Below are 12,246 nucleotides of genomic sequence, written 5' to 3' on the forward strand. Positions count from 1 at the left end.
TAATGTGTTAAAATTTGAACTTTTTTAAAATAATTTTATGACTCTTATATATGTCATATTTTGATTTTACACCCATGCATGTATGGAATTGTTCAGCCCCAATCTTCCTGAAATATTGCACATTTTGTCTCACAACTCTATTTTAGTTTTCCAGTAAATTGGGAAAATGAATGCATTTATATGCTAAATTGTAGAGATGTCCGATATTATCGGCCGATAAATGCTTTAAAATGTAATATCGGAAATTATCGGTATCTGTTTCAAAAAGTTAAATTTATGACTTTTTAAAACGCCGCTGTACGGAGTGGTACACGGACGTAGGGAGAAGTACAGAGCGGCAATAAACCTTAAAGGCACTGCCTTTGTGTGCCGGCCCAATCATATAATATCTACGGCTTTTCACACACACAAGTGAATGCAATCCATACTTGGTCGACAGCCATACAGGTCACACTGAGGGTAGCCGTATAAACAACTTTAACACTGTTACAAATATGCGCCACACTGTGAACCCACACCAAACAAGAATGACAAACACATTTCGGGAGAACATCCGCACCGTAACACAACATAAACACAACAGAACAAATACCCAGAACCCCTTGCAGCACTAACTCTTCTGGGACGCTACAATATACACCCCCCAAATTCCAAGCTGCTGTTTTGAGGCATGTTAAAAAAAAATAATGCACTTTGTGACTTCAATAATAAATATGGCAGTGCCATGTTGGCATTTTTTTCCCATAACTTGAGTTGATTTATTTTGGAAAAACTTGTTACATTGTTTAATGCATCCAGCGGGGCATCACAACAACATTAGGCATAATAATGTGTTAATTCCACGACTGTATGTATCGGTATCGATAATTAAGAGTTGGACAATATCGTAATATCGGATATCGGCAAAAAAGCCATTATCGGACATCTCTACTAAATTGTGTTTTAATCCATCCGTAAAACCACATCCAATTATATTTTTAAGCCGGCAAGTATGTGAAAATATCGTCTAAACACCCACAAAAGGCCACAATCTCAAATGGCCATTTTGTATATGCGACCTCTGCAATATTTGTATGTTCGGGGTCTGATTACGTCACATGGGCAAACTTCCTCTGATCGGATCAGTCAAACAGGAAATTGGCAAACATCCCTATGTAAGACAAGAACACGTATGTTTTTCTTTTTTGTAAGCATTTCTAAATCATAAATGCATGTTGGCAAAATTCAGCTATCAGTGGAGTCAATGGAAACTCCTTTTTATTCCAAAACTGCCAACAATACTCCATTTATATCTTGTAAAATGAATAATAAGCAGCTTGGAATTTGGGAGGTGGGCGGGGTTGAGGGGGGGTGGTAGCAGGGGGTGTATATTGTAGCGTCTCGGAAGAGTTAGTGCTGCAAGGAGTTCCGGGTATTTGTTCTGCTGTGTTTATGTTGTGTTACGGTGTGGATGTTCTCCCGAAATGGGTTTGTCATTAATTGTTTGGTGTGGGTTCACAGTGTGGCGCATATTTGTAACAGTGTTAAAGTTGTTTATACGTTCACCCTCAGTGTGACCTGTATGGCTGTTGACCAAGTATGCTTGCATTCACTTGTGTGTGTGAAAAGCCGTAGATATTATGTGATTGAGCCGACACGCAAAGGCAGTGCCTTTAAGGTTTATTGGCGCTCTGTACTTCTCCCTACGTCCGTGTACACAGCGGCGTTTTAAAAAGTCATAAATTGTACTTTTTGAAACCGATACCGATAATTTCCAATATTACATTTTAAAGCATTTAATCGGCAGCCCGATATTATCGGACATCTCTAGAAATCATGCCTCTCACCTGGATAGTAGAAGGTAGTAGCCATAAACAGAGACCTTGGTGAACTTTGACATCGAACTTTGACCCAGAGATGGCAAGAAAGACACGAAAAGAAGCTAATTTGCATAGTTTTTTTGGTAACCCTTCGTGAGGTTTATGATTAATTATTCGTCTAAGAACATCCCATCAGTCGGCATACCAGAAAGAGCAGACATTGTACAGTATGGGCCTGATTTACTCAAATCCAAATACCATGCGGGAAACAGACAGTGCGATCTTTAAAATAGTGTTTAGTATGAGTGGGCGTGTTGCGTGATAAAAAGGTGCAAAATATGACTTTGATAAGCTATGAAGCTGCACGGCTTGATGGATTGTACTGTGCTTCAACATACGAGTATTATTAATGGTGTGTGTATAAGGTAAGACATATTATCTTGTGTTGTGTTTCGCAATATTATGCAAAAGCAACGTTTCTTACCTTCTGGTACCCATGATGTGTATTTGGGAATTAATCCTGAAAATGTGCGCGCTTCTGCCTTTGTAGTCCGTGCCGACACCGTAGTTGATAAACTTCTTATTTTTCTCTATCTTCTTGTTATGGGACATTCATCCTCCACTATTGCCATTTCTAATATAAAGTAGTGTAAAGTTCTTACTTGCATCTGTCAGTAAACTCGCCATGAAAGCGCTAAAACATACCGGTGTAGTGAGTTGACATTATCCACCCAAGGAACTTTAGTTATTAGAGAGTTCTGGTCGGACGGTTTTTCACGGGACACATTTCCCGCGTTATTGATTGAAGTAAAGTCTGAATGTCATTAAAACAGTTAGCTCCATCTTTTGACACTTCTTCCACTCCCGTCCTTGCACGCTACACCGCTACGACAAAGATGGCGGGGAGAAGACGCTGTCGAAGGTGAGCCACGTAAATAAGACCGCCCACAAAACGGCGCATCCTGAAGCAACTGTCAGAAAGCGGCTTGAAGATGATCTGTAAAACATCATCTAGGCAACATTTTGACCAAAGAACCACCATTACATGTTATGTAGACCACAAGGAAGTGTTTTACATTTAGAAAAAAATAATAATAATATGACTCCTTTAAAGGCCTACTGAAACCCACTACTACCGACCACGCAGTCTGATAGTTTATATATCAATGATGAAATCTTAACATTGCAACACATGCCAATACGGCCGGGTTAGATTACTAAAGTGCAATTTTAAATTTTGCACGAAATATCCTGCTGAAAACGTCTCGGTATGATGACGTTTGCGCGTGACGTCACGGATTGTAGCGGACATTTTGGGACAGCATTGTGGCCAACTATTAAGTTGTCTGTTTTCATCGCAAAATTCCACATTATTCTGGACATCTGTGTTGGTGAATCTTTTGCAATTTGTTCAATGAACAATGGAGACAGCAAAGAAGAAAGCTGTAGGTGGGAAGCGGTGTATTTCGGCCGGCTGCAGCAACACAAACACGTAGCCGGTGTTTCATTGTTTACATTCCCGAAAGATGACAGTCAAGCTTTACCATTGGCTTGTGGAGAACTGGGACAACAGAGACTCTTACCAGGAGGACTTTGAGTTGGATACGCAGACGCGGTACCATGAGTACGTACGCAGCTGTGGCTTCCAAACATTTGATCGCTTGCCCGTACGTGCGTGCCGCTATGTGCATGTCACGTACGTAACTTTGGGGACTTTGGGGAAATATATGTGCTGTATGAACTTTGGGGAGGTGAACGGTACTTTGGGCTGTGGGATTGAGTGTGTTGTGCGGGTGTTTGAGTTGTGTTGGCGGGTTATATGGACGGGAGGGGAGAGGTGTTTGTTATGCGGGATTAATTTGTGGCATATTAAATATAAGCCTGGTTGTGTTGTGGCTAATAGAGTATATATACAGTATGTCTTGTGTTTATTTACTGTTTTAGTCATTCCCAGCTGAATATCAGGTCCCACCCGCCTCTCACAGCATCTTCCCTATCTGAATCCCTTCCACTGCCCTCTAGTCCTTCACTCTCACTTCCCTCATCCACAAATCTTTCATCCTCGCTCAAATTAATGGGGGAATCGTCGCTTTCTCGGTCCGAATCGCTCTCGCTGCTGGTGGCCATGATTGTAAACAATGTGCATATGTGAGGAGCTCCACAACCGATGACGTCACACGCATATTGTCTGCTACTTCCGGTACAGGCAAGGCTTTTTTATCAGCGATCAAAAGTTGCGAACTTTATCGTCGATGTTCTCTACTAAATCCTTTCAGCAAAAATATGGCAATATCGCGAAATGATCAAGTATGACACATAGAATGGATCTGCTATCGCCGTTTAAATAAGAAAATCGCATTTCAGTAGGCCTTTAATGCGCCCTATAATCCGGTGCGCCTTATATATGAAAAAAGATCGAAAATAGACCATTCATCGGCAGTGCGCCTTATAATCCGGTACATTCTCAAAATATATATTTTCTTTTAATAATAAATCACCTCTGTAATGGCCTGAATGGAGGCCCCATATTTGACCAGCAACTCCATGACTTTAACTCTGTTCTTCTTACAGGCTATGTGAAGCGGCGTAAAACCATTCTGGGGGCAAAAACAGACAAGGCAAACTACGTTATTATTATTATCATTATTGTATTAATTCCCTATGGTGTGCTCAAATACCAAAGCCCGGGTGTTGGGGTTGGCTCTCTTGTCCAGGAGCAGCTTGGTGACTCTGTAATGTCCACAGTGCGCCGCCACGTGAAGCGCTGTCAGATAGTCCAAGGTCACGTCGCCGATGGGCACCTTGTGTTCCAGAAGGTGTTTGACGCATTCGGCGTGGTCACCTTGCGCCGCCATGTGGAGGGGAGACAGGCCGTTCTGTCAATTACATTTGGAAAAAAGCAAAAAATAAATTATTTAAAAAAAAATATTATATTCTTGTTGCATTATGATTATTTACTTCAATATACAAGTCTTTTTTGGGGGGTAAAAATGATAGCTACGTTATCATAACTCATCTTTAGTGCCGCCCCTAGTGGCTCCCTGGAGCATTTTTTTAAAAAAAGGATTGAAAATGGAAAAAGATGGGGGGAAACTATTTTAGTATGTTTTTTGTTTGAGGACAAACATGACACAAACCTTCCCAATTGTTAGAAAGCCCACTGTTTAATATGTTTGTGTGTATGCTTCATTTGGTGAACATCGTTTTGTCCCACTAATTTCAGCAGTTCTTGAACCCACCATAGTGTGGACTGTGATGCAACAGTTTGTTTACATGTAAAAATCTTCCACTCCTTCATGTGTCTATTTTTGTCCACCAAGTGTTTTATACTGTGCGTGAATGCACAAAGTTGAACTTTGTTGATGTCATTGACTTGTCGGAGTGCTAATTAGGCATATTTGGTCAGTGCATGACTGCAAGCTAATCAATGCTAACTTGCTATTTAGGCTAGCTGTATGTACATATTGCATCATTATGCTTTGTTTGTAGGTATATTTGAGCTCAGTTAATGTCCTTTACTTTTATCCTCTTTGTATATAATTTTATATTTGCATGTCTCATGACACATTATACTGTATGTATGTAATATTGGCTGCATTTGAGATAGTTGTTTGTGTGCCATGTTGTTCCAGACCACAGCAAACATTACCTAGCTTGCCAAAAATTGCAACAAATCTATTAAAAGAAGACAGCCTGCCGTTCCCTTTAACTTGGACACACACATCTACACCTTTGGCCATTAAAAGCCAGTCATTTCCAGGAGTTATCTCACCTTCTGAGTAGCCTCTGATTTACTAATGGTTTCTAATGTTTTAAAAATGTGTAGAATAATTATTAAATTTCAACATTTCTGTCAACGAAGATTTGCTTCAGCCTGCGACACAGTCATGTTGATAGTAGGCTATTATAGCTAATATCGACATTTATATAATTTGTTTGCCTTCATTATAAGACTTATACATGGCTTTTATTTTTTTGCGGCTCCAGAAGGATTTGTTCTTGTATTTTTGGTCCAATATGGCTTTTTCAACGTTTTGGGTTGCCGACCCCAGCCCTAATCCTAAAGTTTTCATTTTCTTTACTTCATTCATGTGAGATTACGACTTTTTCTTCAAATTAAAACTTACGAATATATTTCCATAAAATCCCAACACTTTTTTATTTTTCTTTAGCGACATGTAATAAAAGTTCCCTTATTGGAACAAGATAAAGCAAAGCAAATTGGGATGAAGCAGAAAAAAAACACCTAACAGTTTGTACTGGCGACATATACTAAACAACGAACCAGCAAATTGTGCTGGAAGATAAACCTTCCTGAACGGGTGAGGTAAAGTCAGTGCATTGCATGCTAAAAAAAGGAAGTAGAACAAGGACAACTAGAGCACAAACAGGGAATGTTACAAAACAAGCAAGAATAACGAACAACGTCCAAAGAACAGACTTTATTCACACAAAAAATAAATCAATTAAACTAAATTCTTGTATAATTGCAATACCAGCAATTTTTTCCTATGAAAAAAGTTACCTTTGTCATACTTTAAATGAGTGACTGTCGGACCGTACTGAGTAAGTTACAATGTATAATACCGTATTTCCTTGAATTAGCGCCGGGGCGGTAATTAATTTAAAACCTCTTCTCACTCCGGCGCTTACCAAAGGAATGCGGTAAATTTAGGCCTGCGCTTATAAATTTGAGTGTGATGTAAGGATACCATCATGAAAAGCACATTTACCGCTAATAAAAAAAAACGTTATTATGGTCTTACCTTTACTTATAAATGAATTCCATGCGCCGCTCCTTCTGAACAAAAGCATCGATAACTTGTTTATAGAAGTCTTCCTTATCTTTCTTCAGTTTTAAAAGTCTCTCTGTCTTGATGGAGATCTTCCTTTTAATTATTACCTCCTGCTTCGATTGAAAGTCCAGTTTAGAAAACTGTTGTTGTCACTTCTTCTGCAGCCGAGTAGTCGCAAGAATGATCCCTGGGATCACCAGCGCCCTCTACCACCATGAGTCATTTAATGACTCATATTTGACACACGCAGCTATATTAATAAAACATTTTTACTGTTCTTTTTAGCATATTCAATAGCTTGGACCTTAAATCCCACTGAATAGCTCTTTATCATCTTCCCTTTATGCGATTTTAAATGATTGAAATTAGCCTCCTCCATTTTGGAAAATGATGCCTTGAAAGGTGAAGTGTCACTCGTGACATGACGAGTTTGACCCGGCGGTAAAACGAGGCATGCGCTAATTATTTTGCTAAACAAGTTTGACCCGGCAGTAATTCTAAGCATGCGCTAATTATTTTGCGAAACGAGTTTGACCCGGCGGATAATATATACCCGGCGGCAATTCAAGGAAATACGGTACTTCAACTTTAGTCAGTTAAAGTAGGAAATAATCCTTCTTTTACTAATAATGTGAAATTATTTTGACTTTGTTTTGGTAAAACTACATGTTTTTTTTAATGTTATTTATCCACTACCTAATTCTCCGAGATATATGTAATCAACAGGGTTTGTTTGTCAGTTTGTTTGATTTAAAACTTGAAGGAAAATGTCAGAAGTGGTTGATTGAGTGAGTGATTTCATTTCCCAATAAAACAAACGCGCCCAGAGTTCTGGCGGAGATCTGCGCTACACGAGTGCTTTTCTAGTTTTTTCCTGCTACCTTGGTTCTGGCCAGCAGAGGAGCTCCTCTCTCCAGCAGCAACTCCACGACAACGTCGTGTCCACTCCGGGCTGCACAATGGAGAGGAGTAAGGCCATCCTACAAAACACATCAAAAATATGAAATTTGCAATATAATTATTATTAAAACGTTGTCTGTGAATGTTCTCATTCATCCAAGTCGTTGTCATCTCAGAGCGTTTAACCGTTCGCAACTGGACTGCTTGGTTTGTCTTGGAAGACTCATCCGAGTAGACTTCATCAGTTAGTGCTCGTAGACTTAGATTGGTCAGATCTAGTCTTAGACTTAGATCTAGTCCAAACGGTTGGCGTCAAAACCCCAAATATTTATACTCCAAAAAAACAGAAGGGTGTGCCTGGGCAAGGATGGTTTCGCCCTATCTGTCACGGCTCGTGCACAATCCCGCATGTCATCTGCCGCAAGCTCTTCCGGCACCTCCGCTAGAGGCTCGCCGGGACTCGCCCCTGCTCGGTCTGCACGCATTGCGGCCACGCGCCTGCAAGGCTGCAGGCAATCATCTATATGCGCACCTGGGTCTGAGGAGGGCAAGCAGCATAAAGACCAGCGGACCCATGGAGCTTACGCCGGAACGTAGTTTAACTCTCTGTAGTAAGCATCCCGTCTCTGGCTTCCCCTCCTGCATACTTGCTCTTTCTTGCGACTTCCTTGTTCCCTTATGTCCTTTGTGTTCCCCGCAGTGTTTTTCCTGTTTGGATTTGGATTTTGGACTGCCTCCCTCAATCCTCGACCCCTGCTTGGACACGGACCTCGTTACTTCTCTCCAGCCCCCCCGACCGCTTGCTTGCCCATGGACTGCCTTCTTGCCTTGCCCCTCTGGTCAGACAAAAGGCTCACCCTACACGCACTTACAACAAACACTGGTAACATTAACATTGTTAATCCTACACATCGTTTCTCACCAAACACAGAGTAGCATACACCTCCGATACACTCATCAAAGGTTTCAATAAACCTGTTGAACCGATCCTGGTTTCGGTGTCGTCTCCTTCCCCCATCGTACGTAACATTATCCTTCCTCATCCACTCTGTTCTTGTTATTTCTGGAACCGGATGCACTTTTCACAAACGACCGGCTGGGGTAACCACAGGTTTTGAGGGCGTCCCTCAAACGCCTAGTCTCTTTGTCTTTGGCCTGTGGGCTGGTAGGAACCTTATCAGTTCTGTGTTGTAGGGTTCAGATAACGCCCAGTTTGTGTTTCAGTGGGTGGTGTGAGTCAAAAGCAGGTATTGATCAGTATGTGTGGGTTTTCGGTTAAACCCCAACACGGAGGCCCATGTTATCTCCAATGTGGACATCATAGTCCAAAAAATGCAACTTACTGTCTTTGGCATCCTTACGGGTGAACTTGATGTGTTTGTCCACTGAGTTCAAGGCTTGCACTTCTTGGTTTCTGATTTTCACCCATGTGTCATCCACATATCTGTACCAAGGACTTGGTGCTGTTCCCTTGAAAGAGCTCAGAGCTCTCTTTTCCATGTCCTCCATGTCAGGTTTGCTACTATTGGGGATACAGGTGATCCCATGGCACAACCATGTTTTTGTCGGTAAAACGTTCTCCCAATACCTCACCCACTGAAACACAAACTGAGCGGGGACACAAAACAACCACTGGCACAGGACTCGGATGTCTACCTGCACCTCTGGAGGGAGGGAAGCCATCTATGTCATGGTTGAAAAACCATCCCTGAACAGAGGAGATGGTCTGCGACACCACCTGTCTCCCACATACAACACTGTCCTTTCAACCATTCCTAAAAGACTATGCAATTTAGCCTCCAACAAATAACAGGAGTTAGGAACATTCTGCTCACAGAAGGTGACCAGAATGACATTTGTTTACAACTGAATGGAACGTTAACGTGGCTGATTCCGACTATTTTGGACCGGTAGTAGTCGATCCACAGCCATCGTTCTGCCACACAATACCTCCAGGCTAACCAGGGGAAATTACACTTCGACTGCCATTGGCTTTGACAGTTAGGATTGTTTGTTTGCATCTCAACAGTTGTTTTTCTTACTTCGATAGGGCGAAACCATCCTTAACCAGGCACACCCTCCTGGTTTTGGAGTATAAATATTTGGGGTTTTGGCAACAGCCACTGGACTAGATCGGACCAATCTAAGTCTAAGACTAGATCTGACCAATCTAAGTCTATGACTAGATCTGACCAATCTAACTCTATGACTAGATCTGACCAATCTAAGACTAGATGACCAATCCAAGTCTATGAACATGAACTGATGAAACCTACTCGGGTGAGAGGCGAAATGTCTTCTAAGGCAAACCAAACAGTCCAGTTGCGATCGATTGAATGCCCTGAGGATATCAAAACGTTATTTTTCAAGCCTTTACCCTTGTTTTAGCATCAATCTGACAGCCGCGGTCCAAAAGTAAGCAGACCATGTTAGTGTTGCCTCGCTTGGATGCCACATGAAGAGGAGTGATGCCATTCTGCAAGGAAGAAATATACACATATATATATATATATTATTTAAATATAACATTGTATATTATAAAATATGTACAATTGATATAATTTTTTATCAGTTTTATATAAATTTTCATAACCATAATTATTATACAATTTTCCATGCCAACAAAGCAAGAAGAAGATGCTCAAAAGTAAAGTAGGACTCTACTTTTGAAAAATTCCTAGCTCAATGCTAATGTACATTGGATATGCCATAGACATGGTACTGATTAGCATTAGTGGTTTCACGTGGCAATTTCAACACCTCCGAATTTGGTAATCAAAATTACAACTAAGATTTAAATTACAATTAAACAGCTAGTGCGAATCGGTACAATACTTAAATGTATAAACACTTTGTAGGGCTCAACAAAAACAAAAGACAACTACTGCCTTAAAATTGCAACTGCAAGTCTACTACACAACACTCGCAAATGAGACTCAGAAGTGTAAGAAAACAAGATACAGAACTGGACAGCACCGTTATCATTATCAGCAAAGTTTAAAATGTTATATTATGTTTTTTAATTTTGAAATAATTAACAATTATTTACAAACACAAAAATACAGAAATTGGTATCGGTATCGATTTAAAGGTACCAATAATTGGTACCCAGTCATAGTTTAACGACGTAGTGTTTTGACTGTTTGCTTTGGTTCTCAGAGACTATACAATACATAAAACCCAAAACCAGTGAAGTTGGCCCGTTGTGTAAGTCGTAAATAAAAACAGAATATAATGATGTGCAAATCCTTTTCAACTTATATTCAATTGAATAGACTGCAAAGACAAGATACTTAATGTTCAAACTGGAAAACTTTGTTATGCAAAGATTTGCTCATTTGGAATTTGATGCCTGCAACATGTTTCAAAAAAGCTGGCACAAGTGGCAAAAAAGACTGAGAAAGTTGAGGAATGCTCATCAGACACTTATTTGGAACATCCCACAGGTGAACAAGCTAATTGGGAACAGGTGGGTGCCTTAAATGGGTATAAAAGCAGCTTCCTTGAAATGCTCAGTCATTCACAAACAAAGATTGGGTGAGGGTCACCACTTTGTGAACAAATGCGTGAGCAAATCGTTCAACAGATTAAGAACAACATTTCTCAACGAGCTATTGCAAGGAATTTAGGGATTTCACCATCTACGGTCCGTAATATCATCAAAAGGGCAGAGAATCTGGAGAAATGCCCGTAACCTTCGATCCCTCAGGCGGTACTGCATCAAAAAGCGCCATAAGTGTGTAAAGGATATCACCACATGGGCTCAGGAACACTTAAGAAAACCACTGTCAGTAACTACAGTTTGGCGCTACATCTGTAAATGCAAGTTAAAACTCTACTATGCAAAGCGAAAGCCATTTATCAACAACACCCAGAAACGTTGCCGGCTTTGCTGGGCCCCAGCTCATCTAAGATGGACTGATGCAAAGTGGAAAAGTGTTCTGTGGTCTGACGAGTCCACATTTCAAATTGTTTTTGGAAACTGTGGATGTGGTGTCCTCCGGACTAAAGAGGAAAAGAACCATTCGGATTGTTATAGGTGCAAAGTTGAAAAGCCAGCATCTGTGATGTTATGAGGGTGTATTAGTGCCCAAGACATGGGCAACTTACACATCTGTGAAGGCGCCATTAATGCTGAAAGGTACATACTGTACAGGTTTTGGAGCAATACATGTTGCCATCCAAGCAACCTTACGAACTATAAGCCCAAAACCCCCCAGGCCCTGAATGACCGGACTCTCGCTCAGGGCCTCAACACACATTACTGTCGTCATGAACGGCCTTCAGCTCATCAAAGCCATGCTCCCCCCACCATCACCCTCCCCACCAATGCCAGCACATCATTAAAGGAGTTAAAGGACTCAAAGGTCTCCAATGACATCACAGGACTCCAAAAACATCATAAGACTGTCAAGACCCTCTCCATTAAAGAAGAGGATGTACGCCGGCAGTTCTTGAAGCTGAATACGCGGAAGGCCCCCGGGCCGGATGGTGTCTCCCCCTCCACTCTCAGACACTGTGCGGACCATCTGGCTCCTGTCTTCACTGACATTTTTAACACCTCTCTGGAGCTATGCCGCATGCCGTCCTGCTTTAAGACCTCTACCATTGTCCCTGTCCCCAAGAAAGCACGGATCACAGGACTAAATGACTACAGGCCGGTCGCGCTGACGTCTGTGGTCATGAAGTCCTTTGAGCGCTTGGTCCTGCCCCACCTCAAGGACATCACCGCCCCCCTCACCCTGATTGAC

At 41.4% G+C, this 12,246-nt stretch overlaps 1 protein-coding gene across 12 annotated transcripts in view; it reads right to left on the minus strand.

The window, feature by feature from the left end:
- ank2b (ankyrin 2b, neuronal) overlaps positions 1 to 12,246 on the minus strand; it is a 163,944-nt gene that overhangs the window by 75,096 nt on the left and 76,602 nt on the right. For all 12 annotated transcript variants that reach the window (XM_062066222.1, XM_062066227.1, XM_062066226.1 and 9 more), the window contains 4 exons: positions 9,873 to 9,971; positions 7,477 to 7,575; positions 4,478 to 4,675; positions 4,298 to 4,396 (listed from right to left, as the gene is read on the minus strand). In XM_062066222.1, the coding sequence (XP_061922206.1) occupies positions 4,298 to 4,396; positions 4,478 to 4,675; positions 7,477 to 7,575; positions 9,873 to 9,971 (495 nt within the window). The remainder of the gene's footprint in view (positions 1 to 4,297; positions 4,397 to 4,477; positions 4,676 to 7,476; positions 7,576 to 9,872; positions 9,972 to 12,246) is intronic.

This window comes from Entelurus aequoreus, linkage group LG12, assembly GCF_033978785.1.
Source record: "Entelurus aequoreus isolate RoL-2023_Sb linkage group LG12, RoL_Eaeq_v1.1, whole genome shotgun sequence".
Lineage (NCBI taxonomy): Eukaryota > Metazoa > Chordata > Actinopteri > Syngnathiformes > Syngnathidae > Entelurus > Entelurus aequoreus.